Raw genomic sequence first — 18,151 nt, 5'->3', positions numbered from 1 at the left:
ATTATCATGCTCGGAGTTGTTCGGACTAGTCTATACAGATTGCCTCCCCCAAGCAGTCAGTCCTAGTTTCAAGAGTATGTTAGACTTCCTGATGTAGCATTCTGCCAAAGCAACTGGGGGCGAAGGAATCGCACGTGTGTATGTCTTTTTGGGGGCTGAAGTCAAAGCTATACTATAGTGCACACAGAGTCATTGAGGGTGGCGTTGATAGCCGGATACCATTGGATCTCGAACGAAAACACAGGAATTCTTAGTTGTACAGAGGGCAGGGGATGTGATTGATCGCCATCATGATCAAGGACAGCAGAGTGATTCGCGCCGTATCCTGGTATACAGCTCAAGCATCAAAAATTTCTCCATGAGGGGACACCAACCCACTGGCGTATGCTAGAGAGCAAAGTCAAGTCGCGATGTGGAAACAAATGTAGAACAGAGCATGTCTCGCGAGGGAGATCTGTCGCAAGGGCTGAGACAATCATGAGGCGACGTTAGACGTTCTGGAACAGCTGCGGGAAGTCTAACCGCAAATGGACTTAGCCACGCCTGAAACGTCAGGGTGAGATCGCGCTAGTATTTTTGGCATTGCGAGTGGATACATATTACCGCATCATCTGCAATCTCAGAATCCTTCTCAAACCATCAAAAATGGGAGGTGACAGTGCAGCAGAGGATCGGGCCCGGGCGATGAAAGATGATGACGATGCGGATGAGTGGTAGTGCCATTCCATGACTGCTCAACGGAGAAAATACCCTAACAACGTCACAGGGACAAAAGAATAGACAACACAGGATGCGCCGGTACATATCCGTATCCTTTGCGCGCGTCGTGAATCAGACTAATGAATGCAGTCGAAAATGCTCGTATGACGGACTGTTATTACGAAAAGAAGGATTGGCGCGCATGCAAGGCAGAGGTGCGTCTCCCACATGCCTCAAGGCCCTCAACATCTCTCACATCTGGAGATCCACTGGCATGGTTACTGACCAACTCAGATGGATGCATTTCGCAAATGCTGGGCCAAGCATGGGAATGATCAGAGGACGGCGACGAAAGATGTATGATAGGATTGCGGGCCGTGGTGTCACGGGCGAGTCGACCGCGTCGGTGAAGGGGCCGTGTTGCATATCGCCCAACTGGGATTTACTAGTAAGAATTTCGTCTCCCAATAATCGCGAGCGAATCTAAAGACCATATGAGCAACCTCGAGTCTGACGTTGTGCTAGAGCCATCTTAAAAAAATTGCTTCAATGCCCAGTTTTCTTGATGAGAGTTCTGTGTACATATGACATGTGGACCCGAAAAATGATTCAATAATATACAGATTACGAGACATGAGCGGCTAGACACTCAATACCTTAAGATGTCTAAGTACGTCTTTCTAAATGGCCAAATATCCCAGCAGCACGCCGACCCAGATGAACCTTTCCGTTAGCCGATAATTCTCACGTCCATACAAAGCCCAAATCTGAGGTATGAGAGCTCGAAACTAACGAGTTTATCATCTTAGCTTGTCAATCGCAGTAAATTATTCAATCCTACGATACACTAGCAACCTGAGAGATGTCTCCAGATTCCCAATAGCACGCTGTGCAATCTCAACATCCAATCTTGACCCAGACTCGACCGCAATTGTATAAATCAGGATCACGTACATGGACATACACTGGTTAGGTTGGTCACTTCTTGCGCTGTACGTCTCATCACCTCTTTGGACCTTGGTACAAGATGATTGCTCCAAGACTGATTCTGTGGGAGTGCGGCTGGCTAACGGGTAATGAGGAACAATGAAGCACTGCTGAACCATTTAATTGCTCATGTTAGGCGAAAGACTGATATATGGTCGCTGGCGTAGCATCCGTCGCGTTCCTGGTATGGTCGTTGAGCCTCCGATTCGAGTTATAGCACGTTCCATCTCCCGCCATTCAGAAAGATTGTGCTCTATGGCGATATCAAGCCTGGACATGAGGAGTTCATTCTTCTGTAACTTGTCACTGGGAATTATTGGACATTGAGGGACAGACGAAGAGCCTGTAAGATGATATTCATTGTTCAGCATACATTATACAGTGTTTACCTTTGAGTCAGGAATATCTGACATGTTTCACAGTCGATGTCTTCCTATATGTTAATTAGTTGGATGATGTCGCCTGTGAAGTGCAGTAGTGATTCAGGGACCCTGCATATTAAACCAGCGCCAAAGCTGGGGCAAGGCGCTCGGGCCATCGCTAATTTGGCGGTGTTTTGGTGCCCGCAAGGTTGGAGCTCCAAAGCTAGTGAACGCGTCTCAACTCACAAATAACCGCCCATAACACATTCATGCGATTCTTTTATCCTCGCCACCTTGCTTTCCTTACAACGCCTATAAACATGTCTAGATATTGATGCCCTTGGACTCTGCTCCGACAGCGGATGACGTCTTCGCTGCAATGTTTTCCTACCATCCGCGCGACCCCCTGCACCCAACGCAGTCCCACCGGCTTAACTCCCATCAACGAACCAGAACGAGCGCTCCTTCAGAGGAACTCACTCAGGGCTCGACCATATCAGGCCTTACCTCTCTTGAGAACGACACAGACGAATTCGGTCAATTCATGATACAGCAAGCACGCGACGAGAAGCGACTACGTAGTGCGATAAACAGCAATGTACCGATACAACCTTTCCGCAAAGCGCGCAAGCAGCAATCCCTGTCCTTGACCTTCCAGAATCTCGAACGTTCAAACTCCGATAGCAAATACGAGCTAGGCTATGGTGCAAACAGGGAAGCGGGCAGCCCGGCTAGCATCAATGGCAGTGATATGTCAGATCCTCCTTTGCGGTTACCCACGACCTGGGGACGGAAAGGACGCGTCAATCGTGACTGGATAAAGACCATTGCAGCTCCTCAGGATGCGACAGGCGAGTTAGGACAGGAACGTTGGGGTCACGACACAGCATCAAGGAGCAAGAGGTCGAGCCTTGGACCAGCGAGAGATTCACGACGTTCAAGTCTAAGCCCCAATCTTGAGACTTCCTTTGCAAAACGGCTGTCGGTGTCTCCTACACCAAGAAGCTACTCGCCTGTTGCCAGGGTCTCTTCTCCGAGCCCTCGCAGCTCTTCGCCATTCCCAAGATCCGGAACCCCAGTGTCTCGAATACCCCAACCCTCGCCAAAACCTGCTACGCCAACCCCCAGCGCATCAAGAATCCCTCGACTAGCCAAATCAAATTCAGCGCTTCATGAGATAGCTGCTTTGGAGCTCGAAAGTGACCTTAGCCTGAATTCGGTCATCACTTCGACGCCTGCGCCTTCTTCCAGGCTACTTCAATCTATAAGGTCGGAACGAGTCAAACTAGAGCAGGCGAAGAAGGACCTGGACGAAGAGCATTGCTCAACTATCATCAACACTGTACTCGGCCCTGAGGTAGATAGCTCAGACTCCACAAGAGACACCCTCCGCGCGCTTTCTCGAATACTGACGCCCAGGAAATCGCCCCCAGAGGAGCAAGCGCAAGCGAAAGCACACCATGATACTAAATCAAAGCCGTCCGCACCTGTTACAGAGAGGACAGATACGATTCTAGAAGGGGCTATAGACTCAGCGGAGGAACAGACGAGAGCAAATGGCAAGGTGGAGGAGGATCCAGACATGGAAATCAGAGCTTCTTTCGATATAAAGCAAGAAAGTCCAAAGCGCAAAGCAGTCGCTCGATTTGTTGAAAGTCCGCGACGGCAGAGCCAGCCTTCAAATCAGACTCACAACAAAAGTCTCAGTGTGCCGAGTCTGGCAGCATCTTCTGCCCGAGAGGCTACCTCTAACCCAGCCAACCTACGAAAGAGATCCACCACAGATAGTGAAACAAGGATAAAGCCGCGTGATCCTGCGCCGGACAAGTCACCCACGAAGCTGGCCCGGGTCGTGACTCGCCCTGAGCTCCCCAAGTCCGCCCTCGAAGCCCTTCTGTCTCGCGCCAAATCTACCGAGGAGACTCTCGAACCATTAGGCGATTCGACGATTGACTCACTCGAGGACTTTTTCACTATGAAGCGCTCTGGTAGTGGCCAGGACGACCTCGAGGACGACACTCTCGCGGGTATTCAAGTTGCCAACAATCCGCCAAAGAACGATAATGAGCGTAAGCGCTTCCATGAGGTTGACCAGCTCGTCGCGATGAACACACGACTACGCGCCACACGCGCCAACCTCCGGCAATCAAGCCAAGGTTTGCGTAAGTTTGAGCACCAAGTCAACTCCAAATCTCAAGAAACTGTGCCCTTTAATCCCAATTCCTCTACATCCTCTACGTCGTCTGTTAATTCTATCATGGCCGCGGATGGTACGCTACACACGTGCCCTTCGACGACGAGAGAAATCCTCATCATCAATCCATTTCTCCTATTATGGGCAGCTTTCATTCGTCTATTCTTTTACATCGACCCGGCCACGAGCAAAAAGCATATGACGTGGTTCGGACTGGCAACTTTCTCATTTTTAGGCTGGTTGGTTCTGGAATGGAGTGCTTGTAACACATTCTGCAGGCCGAGATATGCGGTGCGCATGCAAGGGTACGGTATCGACTTGTACGCGCCTGAGTTCCCATTCGTCATCCCAACACTCGTGTGGCGATTTCTAGGTCTTGGGCCTGATGAAGAAGAGGGTAGGTTTTGAATATGCTGCAGCACATAGCGTGGCGTTTTGGTATTGCGTCTACTATTGGACATATCACGACTTTCATGATGGGGTTTTGTGGATTTCTTGACCAGAAGTTGTATTGTTGCGATGTTGGGGTACAGCTCAATTGCCCACGCGCATACTAATATATTATTTGCATTTATATGCCATCACAAGGATTGTGGCCCTCATCATATCATACTGTCTTTGGTTCTGCCTGGGTTTGATTTCATGTACTCTAAATCATCAGCATGACGGCTGCTCCTCCAAACAGCGCCGCCATGCCAGCCGCACCCGTATGCAATGACACCGCAGCTCCAGTAGGAGTCGGCGTACTGGATGCGCCACTAAAGGCCGCAGATCCAGATGTAGCAGAGGGCTCAGGAGTGGCATCAGCCGCAGAAGGATTCAGGACACTAGCATACGTTAGCAAACGTCTCAAACACATGACGCTTTCAAGAGATTTCATATATAGCAAGGAAGAGCATGCAACATACTTATCAATGATATGCAGCACCCCGTTCGGCACCAACACATTTGCTCGCACGACCTCGGCTCCGTTCACGAAAACACTTCCATCTTCCAACAGATTTATCGTCAACGTTCCGCCCTCCTGTGTTGTGAGGGTCATGTCGTCCGTAAGCAAACTGCTATATCCAACCGTGCCTACCACGAGATGGTAGAGCAGAATGGAGGAAAGTGTCTCGTTGTCGAGGCCTTGCGTAGTGGAGCTTATGGCTTCAAATGCAGCGTTATTAGGCGCGAAGATGGTCACATCGGAGAGGGTTTGAATGGTGGTGCCTAGAGAGGTCGATGTGAGGACATCCGCAAGAGAAGTGATTTCGGAGGAGACGGAAGGGGAAGAGACAGGGTCGACGGGGATGGTGAGGACGGAGGAAATGAGGTGGATGATGCCGCCAGAGAAGGGGATATCCTTAGCAGGGTTAGTAGGAGCTGGTGGAAAGGACCATGTCGGACGACATGTGTAGTGGCAGATATGCCAGTCAACTTACCGCTTGGACAACGGTAGAGTTTGACCCGTCCCCGGAGAAAATGGTGGCAGTGCCATCTACTGTGCGGACCTCGACGACTTGACCACCGGTGACATTGGTATATTCCGAGTCTGTCAGAGTAGTATGGACAAATGCAGGTGTGTCGGTGATGTTTTCAGATGCGACAGTGCCATTGATAACGTGATAGCTCAGTAAGGCCTGAATCACAGCAGGATCAGAAGGGGCAGAGTCCCCAAGATCTGAAAAGGCATCATTGTTTGGCGCCAAGATGGTGACATTGGAAAGCTGATTGAGGGCATCGGAGAGACCTGGAATCCCACTGATGATGGTGCCGAGAGTAGAAAGACCTTCATTGCCCGATATGACGGAAGCTAGATCTTGTGGCGCATTCTGAGCTGCGACAGCACAAACGAAAGCTGCAACTGAAAGACGATAGAACTGCATGGTGGTGAGCATGAAGAGGTTGATACGGGACAGTGGAAACAACAGCACAATTGAGCTACATACCAGACCCGACTCTTAAGTACCTGGCAGTACATGGCCAACCTAGCCAGGTCAAATCGTCATCAAAGCTCTTGCGGTGAAAGGACGCCGTACCAAGACTCAAGGTTGAGTATCCAAAGACGTCGAAACAATTGTTGGCTGCAGACTGATCCTTGGTCCTGGGAATGCTCGCCAAATCCTGCGCCGCGAGCATGTACTGAAGACCCGACGAGCAGCTTGGCAGGCCAAGCTATTCTTTGATTTGATGAGCTCAAGTGCTTACGACGCTCAGACTCAAAACTACAATAAAGTGTTGGCTTGGCTGTCGTTGCGAGTGGTGAGATGAATTGGGTTTCCCAGGAAACTTGAAAATAACGCAAGGCTGATACAGTAATCGAGTAATTATTGAAACCAGCTAAGATTCTGTTATTACTATATAATAGAGACATCAAATATAATAGACTTGGGTTGTAAAAAGAGACCTATGATCTTGTGTCATAGATACTAGTAGCTACGACAGTAGAAAGGAATTAAAATAGTAAATGCTTGTAATATAGTCTAGTACAGTCTTGAGTGACAATGTTATTTATAATATATAAAGATATTACAGATGTATTGTTAGAGTTCTGTCCACTATTTAAAATGCTCTTTCGCGTGTGCTATAGTCACGAGTGAATGTCTAATCCTTTCTATACAAGGGTTAATGAAGTGAGTCTCAAAATATTTGGTTTTCAACCTCTATCCCGGAGTAAGATAAATGCAACTAAAGTATATTACTATAAGTACCTATGAGTGCAACTTGACAGCTAATCATTGGACAGTCCGTATATTCACAAAATCGTATAGCGGCTTACAAGGTAACAACAAGGGATGGTGTACGATGGTCATGTTGTCCCTGCAGGATACACAAGCTAGCTTGGCTGTCCAGTAGAATGCTAGTTGACAGTATCGGCAGCTTCAGTACTGTCGTGGACCGCAGGATCATCATCCACACCTTCTGATCGTAAAGCTAAAGGATGCGATTCATCATCGTGGCTGAGCATCGTCTTGGTTTCTCAAATGATGCAAGGAGAAAGGTATAACTTGGACAAGTTTACGCAATGGTACATGGATGGTATTCATGGATGTTGCTCGCTTGCGTTTGCGGGGTGCATGTTGCAGGGTGTTTTGTGCTTGGCTTACGTCTTCGATTTCTGCAAGGATCCTTGTTAGTACTGTGAGGTGTTTGGATGCCTGAAGCCTTGGATTTGTGTGAAAAGGCTCTCTTTTGATCTACTCGGCCTGTATACTCATCTGTATGATTACAATATGAAGTTTTGCATAGCCACTGCTAGGGTAGGGCAGATAATAAGCATATCATACCACGTATTAGTGGCTGAAGTGAAGACCGCATGAGATCCCTGTATGATGCTAACGTAGCCGTATATGAAGCGTGCAGTGCCTCTTCTTTCAAATACAGTTAGTGTAAGAAGAATTACGATCTGTGTCTCGATGGTCTCCATAGCCAGCCTAGCCAGGAGTCTAGAATCTGTTCCTTTCGGCCGATGATGTAGGTGAACGTTCTCTATCTCAGTATAGAAACTCATAAAGAAGTTTTTGGTGGCGATCTTGTCTTTTTGGAGTTCTGAACTCGAATGTCTTTAACAAGACCATGATACCATATCCCAGTGTAACTGTGACATACGTGTCGGTGTCCGGATTGGTGTAGCCGTATACTTCAGACAACTATCATAAGCATGATTCCTTCAAACACATTTGTTGTATAATCGACATTGGATGTAAAACGTGCCGAATGTGGAATGCAACAGGTCCTTACAAAACCTTTTCATGTGGGTACGTGAATTTTAGGAACTGTGTACAGTGACTTGTCCCGCCTTGTCAGCTGAGTACGCTTTGAGCGCTTCCTTTTTTCATGTTTCAGATGAGCCTAACTTTTTCGGTCTTTGGGATATGCTTTAGCAAACGTCTTTCTCTACTGCGAGGAGATTAATACATTTTCACAGCAGCCGCAGATGAATTTATCTTCATAAGTTTTCCCCGTATGTTTGAGTTTTTCAATGTTTGCTCCAGGTCTTCGTGAAACTTACATTGATTGGTGGTATCCTAAGTTGTTCGTCTCATTGAGTGTCAGCCCACGGCTCATTAAGAGGCTACGTGGTGATATCCCCAGTCTATCAGTATAATTGATATCTTAGATTTCGACTTGTGTATAGTTTTCTCTCCCTGAGGAAATGCGACGTGGGCGACTTGACCTACATTATCAGCCGAACCGCCCACGGCAATCAATTGCATTCAATTGTATGGTTCAGGGCACATAATTGCATTAAGCACCTTTTAACGCCGATGAAGTGGGACTACTGCCGCACGATGAACCATCGTGATCGTTACACGGACTCCCCGTGCCATGTCCCCACCTCTGCATGGCCGGCAGATTGCGATAGGTAGACCCAGCGCTTTTAGTGACTTCAGTATAGGACTACTAAATGCACATGTCCGAACCCGCATGGGCCTAGTGGCCTTACTCTAGGCAAAGCGCACAGGTGCTCGATGGAAGCAATGAGAGCATAATGGCACCTTATTGACTCATCTATGTCTTAATTCGGAGTAAGAAAGCCTTAAATGATTCTACGTTAACAATATTAGTGTAACTAACGCGTTATTCAGTGTTAAAGTTCACGCAAATCTCCCGTACCATTTCTCGACATTGATAGCGACGGTGACATCATTCCTCGATCACTTAAATTCCGACTACCCAAATATCTCCTATTAGGGAGGTAGATATGATAGGATGGAACGGAAAACTGTCCACATAAGTTCTCACATCTGTCTGGTCTTTTGCAATGCAGTGCGAACAAAGTTACTCAGATTCCATTTAGTGGAAATGCGGGCTAAGAGCGGTGACCGGAGAGATTTGTTCAACCCCGCTGTATCAGATACATAAGGCGTCTTATGTCCGGACTCCTTGACGTTTGGAAGATTTTGGCAGCTAGATATAAGATATCTAAGTTGGCTGTAGATTGAGTCGACAGCAGCGTTTCGACAGTAACGAGTTTTAGCAGTCCCCTACATTCACCCACATATGCTCTCAAGACTTTTTATCGGATAGGAGATATAAATTTGTTAATCATAGCTGGGTTAAAGTATCTTTCTTATAGTTTCAAGATGGCATCATTGAAGGCCCAGACACTGTTCGAGGTTACCTCAATCGTAGCTGTAATTACAGGGGGTGGCACAGGTGGGTTGCTTGTGGCTCGATTCCAAACATTACAATCTCACAAAATACACAGGCATTGGTGCCCATATGGCTAGAGCTCTTGCTTCGAACGGTGCCCACAAAGTATACATCACCGGCCGCCGGCTTGAAGTCCTCGAGGAGACTGCGGCCCCATTCGAGGATATCATCATACCTCTTCAAGGCGATGTCAGCAATAAAGACTCTCTCAAGCAAATGGCAGAGCAAGTCCGCTCCGAAGTCGGCTATATCAATCTTCTGGTCGCCAACGCTGGGATGCTAGGACCATGTCCACGGGTCGATACGTCTACAGTAAGCATAGCAGAATATGCGAAGGTGCAACTTGACATACCTATGGAGGTGTTCACCGACGTTTTGCACGTTAACACTACTGGCTCGTACTATACAGCGCTCGCATTCCTGGAGTTGCTTGACGCAGGTAACAAGAAAGGCAACATGGGCTACCAGTGTCCGAGTCAGATAGTATTAACAGCGAGTATCTTCTCCTTCATGCGTGTGGGTGCTCCGTTTCAATACATAGCTGCAAGGCCGGTGCTATGGCCTTGGTCAAGAGCATGTCTACACAGTATATTCCATATGACATCCGTGTGAATGCGCTGGCCCCTGGATGTAAGAATAAAATCTTAGCGACGTATACATACTAACGCTTAGACAGTTTTCGAGAGTGCCATGACCGAAAATCGGCTGCAGACAGTCAGAATTCCACAAGCATCTACAGGCCGTGAGTACAAAAAGTCGTTCATACCTCAGCAGCGCACAGGAACGGAGGAGGACATAGCTGGTGCTATCCTGTATCTTGCGTCTCGAGCGGGAGGATATGTTAGCGGGAGCGTTATGATGCTCGATGGGGGTTGTATCAGTACGACACCCGCAAGCTATTAAGCAGACGTGTGTTCTCTACAGGGCATTCTGGTTGGGAAGTCCTTTCGCAGCTTCAAATTACCGCGTATGTGAGGACTGAAGTAAAGCACCCAAACTATTGGAAAACGGCTAGGAAGATTAACTTCAACTTACTGAGCATATACCGTGGTAGTACGTAAACAAGACTTCGTTGGTAAATATGGACTTGTTTTGCATATACACCCAGAAGCCTAGCGTGCCCAATCTATACTACTGATTCCGAATATCGTTCGCAACATGCAAGTGTGCTATATTGATCTCCCTGTCCGACTCCTCTTTATTTGTTCTGATCGTTCTATCCTCTGCATCCAGCTCATCTGCTGCTTTCTCTAAGCTACCCTGTTCCGTGTCAATGATACCATTCTCACCCACCGCTGTGGCCCTGATCCCTCCGAGGGTAGCCTTCTCCGAGGTCTTTCCATCTGCACTCTGTGCGTCTTTCTTGAATATGCTCCAGCCTCCCCTCCATCCAATCCAGCCCTCTTCCCAAGGCCCGCGCAAGAAACAGACTACCAGCGCAGCACCAATTAGACCTACGCTTGCACTTCCGCTACGCACCCACCCTCCAACAGCGTAGATATGATTTCCTGCGGCGGTGCCAGTAAGCTGACCACAGAACGTAGCTACCATGAACGCTGTGTTCACTCGGTTTCTTGCCTTGTGGTTGATGGCGTATATGCTACTCCGATTAGAGATTTGCGCGATCTGCATGCCAAGATCGTTCAGGAATGCCTGCATGATAGGCCCGGCCACGGTAAATGTCCCAGTGTAAGTTGAGATCAGAATACCGATCAGGCACATTAGTTCACCGGTGATAACGCTGAACAGTGGCACGAAGCGATCGATGACCAGACGTGCATAGACAGGTACTAGAAGCATACCTGCAATACTGATGAGGCCGAAGAGACCAATCACCAACGACGAATAATGGTACGGCGGACCAGCGAGTAGGAATGATAATGTTGTCCAGTAGTTCGTGTATGTTGCAGCTGCGAAGAACGATACAATGCTGGCTTGTGCAAGGACAGGATACCGAAAGAGCCAGGGGATACCAAGAAGCATTTTAAAGTAGTTCAGTCCTTGCGGATTGGATGAAGGGTAGTCGGGCATGAAGAGCCAAAGCAAGATGAAGATCAGATACTGCAGTCCGAGTGACATCCAGTAAACGTATCGCCAGGACACCCAGTTCGTGATGGTACCGGCAATGACCCGTGCGAGGACAAGGCCGAGCACAAGTCCCGAGACAACGATGCTGATGGCAGCCGCTCGACGATGAGGAGGTGCTAGATCGCCGACGAGAGGAACCATGAGTTGAGGGGTAACGGTGGTGACTGCAGTGATGAAGGATATCGCTGTAAAAACAGCGAGAGACTTGGTCACACACAGAACGATCCTGTAACATGATTAGATCATTAGTCGAATCCGAGATAGGTTCCTCCCGTCGGATCAATCGTAATGCAGCCATCGAAGATTATGAGCAGAGATAACAAAGGTAAGACTCATGACGTACCATAATGTTGCGGTAAACGCCACCAGCCATGTCACAAAGGCTCTTCGTCTCAAAAGATCCCCTAACGGACAAAGAAAGAACAGTCCTGCCGCATATCCGGCCTGCATGACGGTTGGGATCTGGGACACTTCTTCATACTCAACACCAAAGTCCTCAGCCATAACATTCAAGATGGGGTGGGTGTAGTACATGTTCGCCGATGTGACGCAACCAGCAAACGCAAACATAAAATTCATGCTCATGCTGAAATGCGGCGGCTTCTCCGGATCCCAGCGACAGCGCGATGGAACATAGTTGACCATATCGTCTATTTGGCGCCATATTGATCGCTTTGGGGTCGGTATCGATCCAGTCCTTTCCTTAGGAGCCTCTCCAATATCATGGGTATCTAAGACTGGGATGCGGACTGGGAGAGGAGAAGGATATCCCGTCCTTGTAGTCTTGCTTCGGCTGCTCGTTGTTGTAATACTCGTGCGTTCGTTCCCTTCGAACATGACCGATGTCATCATTGGTTGTTCATCAGATTTCTGCTAAGTCGGACTTATTGGGAATACGCCTAGGACGCGACGCAAGATACCAGTTGACGAGCGATAGAGGTTGAATATCCGAGTTTCTCAGAAATTGCGTGCTCGGTGTCACTGCCGGGGCAAAATGTCTGTCCACATTAATTAATAGCGCATCCCCACCCACTCATCATGCCATCGACGTAGCATCCTCCATAGTCTCGCCGAGTTCTTCAAAGTTTCTAGTTCGGGCACCTGTAGGCTTCGTCGGATTGATAGGCGTGATTGTGGATCGACTGGGATGAAAGACTTCTACATATGGCGACAGACAGGCTCGAGTCTCATGACGTGAGATCGACGAAAGTATCTGCTCCACGGAAAGGCACGAAATAGTGCTAATCAAGCGATGCAGTTGCCGTACGAGTCAATGGATATGCATCTAATTGCATGTGTGAGACAAAGGAGACGGCCTGGCAGGTACCGTGCTCTGGCTAGTTCAAGACTGCAAACAGCCATTCGACGATTTTCCTTCTATCTTCTATGCATCGAGATGACGGACCCTTTCAGCTGTTCTGATTGCTACTATCAGATGTCGTCAAAGTCCTAAGAGAAGTCCACTGAGCTGCCGGAAGCTGTGTGAAGCTGTCCTGGACAAAACCATCCTGTCCTGCAAGAAATTGGTCCCATTGAAGCCACTCGCCGGAATCCATTTCGAAAGACAAGTGTTCAGGCAGGCCAAAACTGTCCAGATTTTCCGTTACGTGCAGTCCATCATTGCATGTCTGTCCTTGATTTTGCGGAAAGCTGAATGATGTCTGTTTAGATTGCGTCATGTCATTCCTTGACCTGCTGGGCGAGTCTGGATCAGAGATCGGATCGTGACACTGCCTGATTTTGTTGATATAGTCTGGACAAAGAGGCTCTGGCAGACCCTCAGCCTTCGAAGCTGCGACATATTCATCCCAAACTTGCAAGGCCCACCTACCTACAACCATGTAAACGGCTGCAGCATTGGACTCGTCAAAGATCTGTGGATAATGTGAGAACGCAGATCCGATCAGCTGCCAAGCTTGGTCAACATCTGGACCAGTCTTGCGGTGCCGAGCTTCAATCAGAGCATAAAGCATGGTGTTCCAGAGAAAGCTAGTCCCAATCTGCCACAGGTATCTCTCCATGTTCGGATCTCGCTGTAAAAACACAACATATTCAAGCAGCTTTTTAGCGTTCACGAATACGATGTTTCGTTCATCCTTAGGTATTGGCAAACGGCTGGTGGCGAATTGGCGCGGATTGTGTGCGAGTAGCCTAAGCTTGCAGATTGTCGCTCGACACATTATAGACGCAAACGTGTGTAAGGAATTTGTAGGATCGCAGTAACGTAGGTATTTTTTTTCCAAATGGTCTTCGAGCTTGTTAATAGTTTCATCCTTCATTTCGACGGCAACCGCTGGGCCCGAGAGGGCTTCCCAGCGTGAATCTCCTGGAATGGAAAGAGACAATGAGCGCAAATTTTCCATTGTTTCGCATCTGATCATGCAAAGGGTGATTGAGGTGATTCCATTTCGCTCGGTAGGAAACTCCGTCATATCTGGGTATAGGTCATCGTCATTGACGTTCAAGGGCTTTTGGGTATCGCCATCGAGATCAAGAGAAGGCTTGATGCCTAAGACATCGGCCATACGAAAGTCGATGTATACAAGTTGCCACCACAGCCGTCTACGCATCTCGGTCTCAAAGGGCGAAAGACCCAGAGATAGCCCATCTCGATGAAGTCCCATCTTGCGCGCAAGTCTTATGGAGATACCAGACATCACGTAAAGGGTGTCGGCTCGGTGGTTCTCTCTGACGCTCATCTGCGAGGTAAGTATATGATACGGGATGGAACTGGGTTTCTCACAATGAACATGGCATACGCGCCAAGCGTTTCAGGGCTCGAGGTTGAAAGGAATCCTGCACTGACCAAGGCTTGTCGTGTAGCAAGTCTGTATCGAGGCCCTACGATAGATTTCGGTGCACCAAAACATCGTTGGATTTCCATCTCACTCATAGAGCAGATTGTGGCGAGATAGAATGCAAATGCAGCTGCCTCTAAGCTCTTAGAGAAGCTCTCGGGCCGTTGGAGGGCCTTGACCAGCCCATTCCAGAACGTCGGGACGTGATATATCTTATGTAGCGGATCCACACGATCAATGAATATGTCTTTCAGCATACTCAGTACCTGGGCATTCGGATGTAGTGCACCTAAATTCTCAATTCTGTACTCTGGTCCAGGCTGAAAGAATATCTCAGTCCCATCCGTGTTGTTATCTTCCACAGGCTCCTTGAGGTTACCAATTTCGGGATGCTGGAGCTGTGCCATTATTACTATGGTGAAAGTACGTCCCTGTGGAGCATGCTTACCTCATCTCCAAGATTGCCCCAGTAAGCACTACATGAAGATCAAGTTAGTTTCTCTGTAGAGGCCAATATATACACGAGATAGGGACAATAAGAGTCCAGAAATATGGAATATGACGTAATGAGTGATGGGCAGGTTTAGATCGAGGGGAAGAGGCAGAAGGTAAAGAAGGCCTGGACTTGGGCAACAAAGAGAATACGAAGCTGACGAACTGGCTAGTGACTTGTACCTGAGCGGTTGTATCTCAATGAAAGATACCAGCCAACGCAAGATATAACCGATCAAAGGATCTCTGCAAAAATACAAACAGAGGGTAAGATCGAGTGCTTACTTGTCGAAGTATCGAGAAGTTCCGTTCTTGGTAACAAGCTTGGGTCCGTGTTCGAAAGCCTCAGGTCGTCGCTCCGGGGACCTCCTCGAATGCGCACTAGGGCTGGCTTGCGTCACACTCTGGTGTTGTGGGGCTTCCACCATCTCGAAGTCTTCAGACTGGGCTACGGTTTCTGCATCCGTCTGATGATCTTCGTCTGATGCCTCAATCTTAGCTCCATAAGACTTCAGGAGCTCCTCATATCTTTGTAGCTTGGCGTGGAGACCTTCCTTTGGCGGCTTGATCTTCTTCCGCGTCCCACGGACAGGGGCGATGAAGTTACATGGTTTCTCAGCTTTGATACAGTTACTACACGGGCTCTGCTTGTTGCACTTGACTTTCCGCTGACGGCAAAGCAAACATGAGAAGCTTGAAGGACCTGAGACACTCATGGTACCTTAACGTAGAGATAGTATTTGGAGCTAGATTTACGTTCAGACATGTCATACTTTCGAGTAGCTTTTCATTATACTTACCTGGGTGATTGGAAGCATAAGAGTACTGCGCCTAGTTTTTGCTTGTAGGCTTGATCCAAACCAGGCTGTTGCAGTCAGTCCGAATGTACTGTCGCGAGTAGAGCGGGTGTTTTTAATATATATCAAGAGCTGACGATTGTTCGAGAGTTGAGGCCCGGCGATAGGCAGACCTTGAGATCCCGCGGGTATATAGAAGATTCGATGCTCAACTCTTCAGATCGATCGAGTCTGCCATTATGGTGCTTCTGCATAAATTGTTTGATTCGGTGTTGGGTACAGACAGTTGCGACGGTCGCTTCGGGTGTCCCAAGAAAATTGGTCGGTCCGAGCCCCGAAACTAGGCTGAACTGAGATTGTAATCATAGCAACCAATCAAATAATAGTAGTATTCCTAGCTCTTGATATTGGCTCGGTCGGCAAGGTATTTTTTCTATTCTCCGAGCACCATACAAACAGTGGACAAGGGTGAGGTGCTTGTTCATGCTCATCCTTGAGTAATGTATATAAGATAGGTGGGAGCCCAACTTCAGAAGCTTTTCACCTTCCAAGTTACTATGCATTCTTATTGAATCTTTTTACCATATTACAATGTCACAAGCCCTCTCAAATGGCAAGGGAAACGCAATCCCCGAGCAGGCCCAAGATGGATATCCAAGATTGTCGAAACGTATAATTATCATGTCTGCGGCTTATCTGGCCATGTTCCTCGTCACGTTGGTAATAGCCCCAATCGAAGCTCTATCCAACATGTGTATTGATCATCTGTGGCTATAGGACCAAAACATTCTAGCTACAGCAACGCCTCGGATTACCGATGAATTTCATTCGCTCGACGATTTGTCCTGGTATAATACGGCCTACATCTTGACGATGTGTTGCTTCCAGCTTCTCACAGGGAAGATTTACAAGTACTATCCGGTGAAGCCAATCTTTCTGATATCCTGCGTCATATTCGAGATCGGATCTGTCGTCTGCGGTGCGGCTCCTGACTCACCAAGTTTCATCGTGGGACGCGCGATTGCTGGGTTAGGATCTTCAGCGATCTTCTCAGGGGTCATGGTAATACTGTTCAATGTCGTTCCATTGCAGGAGCGTCCTATCTACCAGGGACTGTTCGGCGCTGTATATGGTTTTGCGTCGGTTGTGGGACCACTAATCGGAGGAACCTTCACCGATAAGGTTAGCTGGCGGTGGTGTTTCTATATCAATCTTCCCGTGGGCGCAATATCCATTATTGTCACCTTCTTTTTTGTCGACCAGCGAGGGCAGAAGCTTGACTCTCCAGCTTCTAGCTTCGTAGGCAGAGTTCAACAGCTGGATCCAATTGGCACCATCGTAGTTCTACCGGCCATCGTCTGTCTAATACTGGCCTTGCAATGGGGTGGGGTCAAATATCCTTGGAATGATGCCCGCATCATTATACTCTTCGTACTGAGCGTCGTCCTGTTTCTGGTGTTCATTGGGATCCAGATCTGGAAACAGGAAGATGCAACATTACCACCACGAATTGTCAAGCAACGGAGTATAGCGGGTGCTACTTGGTTCGGATTATGCAACGGCGCTGCCGCACAGGTCATAGTCTTCTACTTACCGTTGTGGTTCCAAGCGATCAAGGGCGTAAGTGCCATAAAGTCCGGAATCATGCTGCTTCCGACAATGATTGCAACAGTCCTTTGCTCGGTAGGGTCTGGGGTGATTCTTACCAAATTGATTCCATACAACAATCCTTTCTTTTATGCCAGCTCGCTACTTATGCCCATCGGAGCAGGTCTCCTAACAACACTAGAGCCCAGCACTGGTCCTGCTAAATGGATTGGCTACCAAGTGGTTCTCGGAATTGGCCTCGGACTTGGCTTGCAGCAGGGCTTGGTTGTCGTACAAACTGTTCTCAGACGGGCGGACGTCGCGACCGGGACTGTATTTGTCCTCTTCGTGCGCTTCCTTGGTACAGCCATTTGCCTCCCAATCGGACAAGCCATCTTTCTGAATAGCTTGGTCAAAAATCTTACAGGAATGCCTAGTATTGATCCAAGCGAAATAGCTAATACCGGGGCCACGAACATAAGAGACATGGTGTCGGGGAAGGAATTGAGTCTTCTTCTTTTCGGCTATAACGATGCCCTCGTTAATACATTCTATGTCGCCGTCGGACTCGGTTGCGCCTCTGTAATCGGTACTGTCACAGTGGAATGGCGAAGATTAGGTCAGGATCAGGGTGTTGATGCCAGACAGTCGGTGAATGACTCAGATTCGTCGCATGAGAAGGTAGAAGAAGATGTCTAGATCGGTCCTGAAGCTGAACATAGCTATGCAGAACCTCTTACCTGGTAGAGTTGTATGATATACCCTGCTCTAAGCAAAGGGTACTGGTACTTAAATATGACATAGAGTAGATCTGACATGCGCTGTTACCTGTGATGGCGTGTCCCAATCTCGCAGTCCAGAGAGACGCAAAAGATCGTAAAGATGGATACATAAATTGTGAGGCTCTAGCACACACATTCCATGTCCTTCAGATTCAGGATGCTTAATTCCCTCATTCGTAACGAATCGCGTACGTGAATAGATTGAGCCGGGGAAAGTTCGGTAGAA

The 18,151-nt window shown here is 48.1% G+C and overlaps 7 protein-coding genes across 7 annotated transcripts; 4 read left to right on the top strand and 3 right to left on the bottom strand.

Moving 5' to 3' along the window:
* Positions 1-645: 645 nt before the first annotated feature.
* EJ05DRAFT_497704 (uncharacterized protein) lies at positions 646-1,062 on the top strand (the record flags this gene model as incomplete). Its single annotated transcript, XM_033746576.1, has 4 exons — positions 646-713; positions 767-798; positions 850-914; positions 994-1,062. 4 exons carry the CDS (start codon positions 646-648, stop codon positions 1,060-1,062), a joined length of 234 nt encoding a protein of 77 aa, XP_033603597.1.
* A 1,222-nt stretch (positions 1,063-2,284) lies between these two features.
* EJ05DRAFT_254164 (uncharacterized protein) lies at positions 2,285-4,777 on the top strand. The gene has a single exon (XM_033740196.1). The coding sequence runs from the start codon at positions 2,383-2,385 to the stop codon at positions 4,648-4,650; it is 2,268 nt and encodes a 755-aa protein (XP_033603596.1). The 5' UTR covers positions 2,285-2,382; the 3' UTR covers positions 4,651-4,777.
* Positions 4,778-4,891: 114 nt separating this feature from the next.
* EJ05DRAFT_483541 (Fasciclin-domain-containing protein) lies at positions 4,892-6,110 on the bottom strand (the record flags this gene model as incomplete). Its single annotated transcript, XM_033745262.1, has 3 exons — positions 4,892-5,069; positions 5,151-5,587; positions 5,667-6,110. 3 exons carry the CDS (start codon positions 6,108-6,110, stop codon positions 4,892-4,894), a joined length of 1,059 nt encoding a protein of 352 aa, XP_033603595.1.
* Positions 6,111-9,311: 3,201 nt separating this feature from the next.
* On the top strand, positions 9,312-10,284 carry EJ05DRAFT_483540 (NAD(P)-binding protein; the record flags this gene model as incomplete). Its single annotated transcript, XM_033745261.1, has 4 exons — positions 9,312-9,384; positions 9,437-9,897; positions 9,930-10,011; positions 10,058-10,284. The coding sequence occupies 4 exons, from the start codon at positions 9,312-9,314 to the stop codon at positions 10,282-10,284; spliced, it is 843 nt and encodes a 280-aa protein (XP_033603594.1).
* Positions 10,285-10,512: 228 nt separating this feature from the next.
* EJ05DRAFT_435626 (MFS general substrate transporter) lies at positions 10,513-12,114 on the bottom strand (the record flags this gene model as incomplete). The annotated part of the gene is made up of 2 exons (XM_033741706.1): positions 10,513-11,695; positions 11,813-12,114. The coding sequence occupies 2 exons, from the start codon at positions 12,112-12,114 to the stop codon at positions 10,513-10,515; spliced, it is 1,485 nt and encodes a 494-aa protein (XP_033603593.1).
* A 324-nt stretch (positions 12,115-12,438) lies between these two features.
* Positions 12,439-15,723, bottom strand: EJ05DRAFT_254083 (C6 transcription factor). The gene is made up of 5 exons (XM_033740195.1): positions 15,560-15,723; positions 15,045-15,505; positions 14,716-14,743; positions 14,213-14,665; positions 12,439-14,168 (listed from the first exon to the last, which is right to left on the bottom strand). Exons 2-5 carry the CDS (start codon positions 15,473-15,475, stop codon positions 12,879-12,881), a joined length of 2,202 nt encoding a protein of 733 aa, XP_033603592.1. The 5' UTR covers positions 15,476-15,505; positions 15,560-15,723; the 3' UTR covers positions 12,439-12,878.
* Positions 15,724-16,147: 424 nt separating this feature from the next.
* EJ05DRAFT_491888 (MFS general substrate transporter) lies at positions 16,148-18,023 on the top strand (the record flags this gene model as incomplete). The annotated part of the gene is made up of 3 exons (XM_033746007.1): positions 16,148-16,276; positions 16,334-17,790; positions 17,948-18,023. The coding sequence occupies 3 exons, from the start codon at positions 16,148-16,150 to the stop codon at positions 18,021-18,023; spliced, it is 1,662 nt and encodes a 553-aa protein (XP_033603591.1).
* Between the last annotated feature and the right edge of the window lie 128 nt (positions 18,024-18,151).

The sequence above is a fragment of the Pseudovirgaria hyperparasitica genome (assembly GCF_010093815.1).
Source record: "Pseudovirgaria hyperparasitica strain CBS 121739 unplaced genomic scaffold EJ05scaffold_3, whole genome shotgun sequence".
Classification (NCBI taxonomy): Eukaryota; Fungi; Ascomycota; class Dothideomycetes; order Acrospermales; family Acrospermaceae; genus Pseudovirgaria; species Pseudovirgaria hyperparasitica.
This window is presented reverse-complemented; position numbering and strand designations above follow the sequence as displayed.

What these genes read in the sequence shown, in the direction of transcription:
- EJ05DRAFT_254083 (XM_033740195.1), bottom strand. Translation starts at nt 15,475, where the DNA reads ATGAGTGTCTCAGGTCCTTCAAGCTTCTCATGTTTGCTTTGCCGTCAG. An exon ending in ACTTCTCGATACTTCGACAA is followed by an intron (nt 14,744 to 15,044) that starts GTAAGCACTCGA and finishes ATCTTCATGTAG; the next exon opens with TGCTTACTGGGGCAATCTTG. An exon ending in GCGCGTATGCCATGTTCATT is followed by an intron (nt 14,169 to 14,212) that starts GTGAGAAACCCA and finishes CTTACCTCGCAG; the next exon opens with ATGAGCGTCAGAGAGAACCA.
- EJ05DRAFT_254164 (XM_033740196.1), top strand. Translation starts at nt 2,383, where the DNA reads ATGCCCTTGGACTCTGCTCCGACAGCGGATGACGTCTTCGCTGCAATG.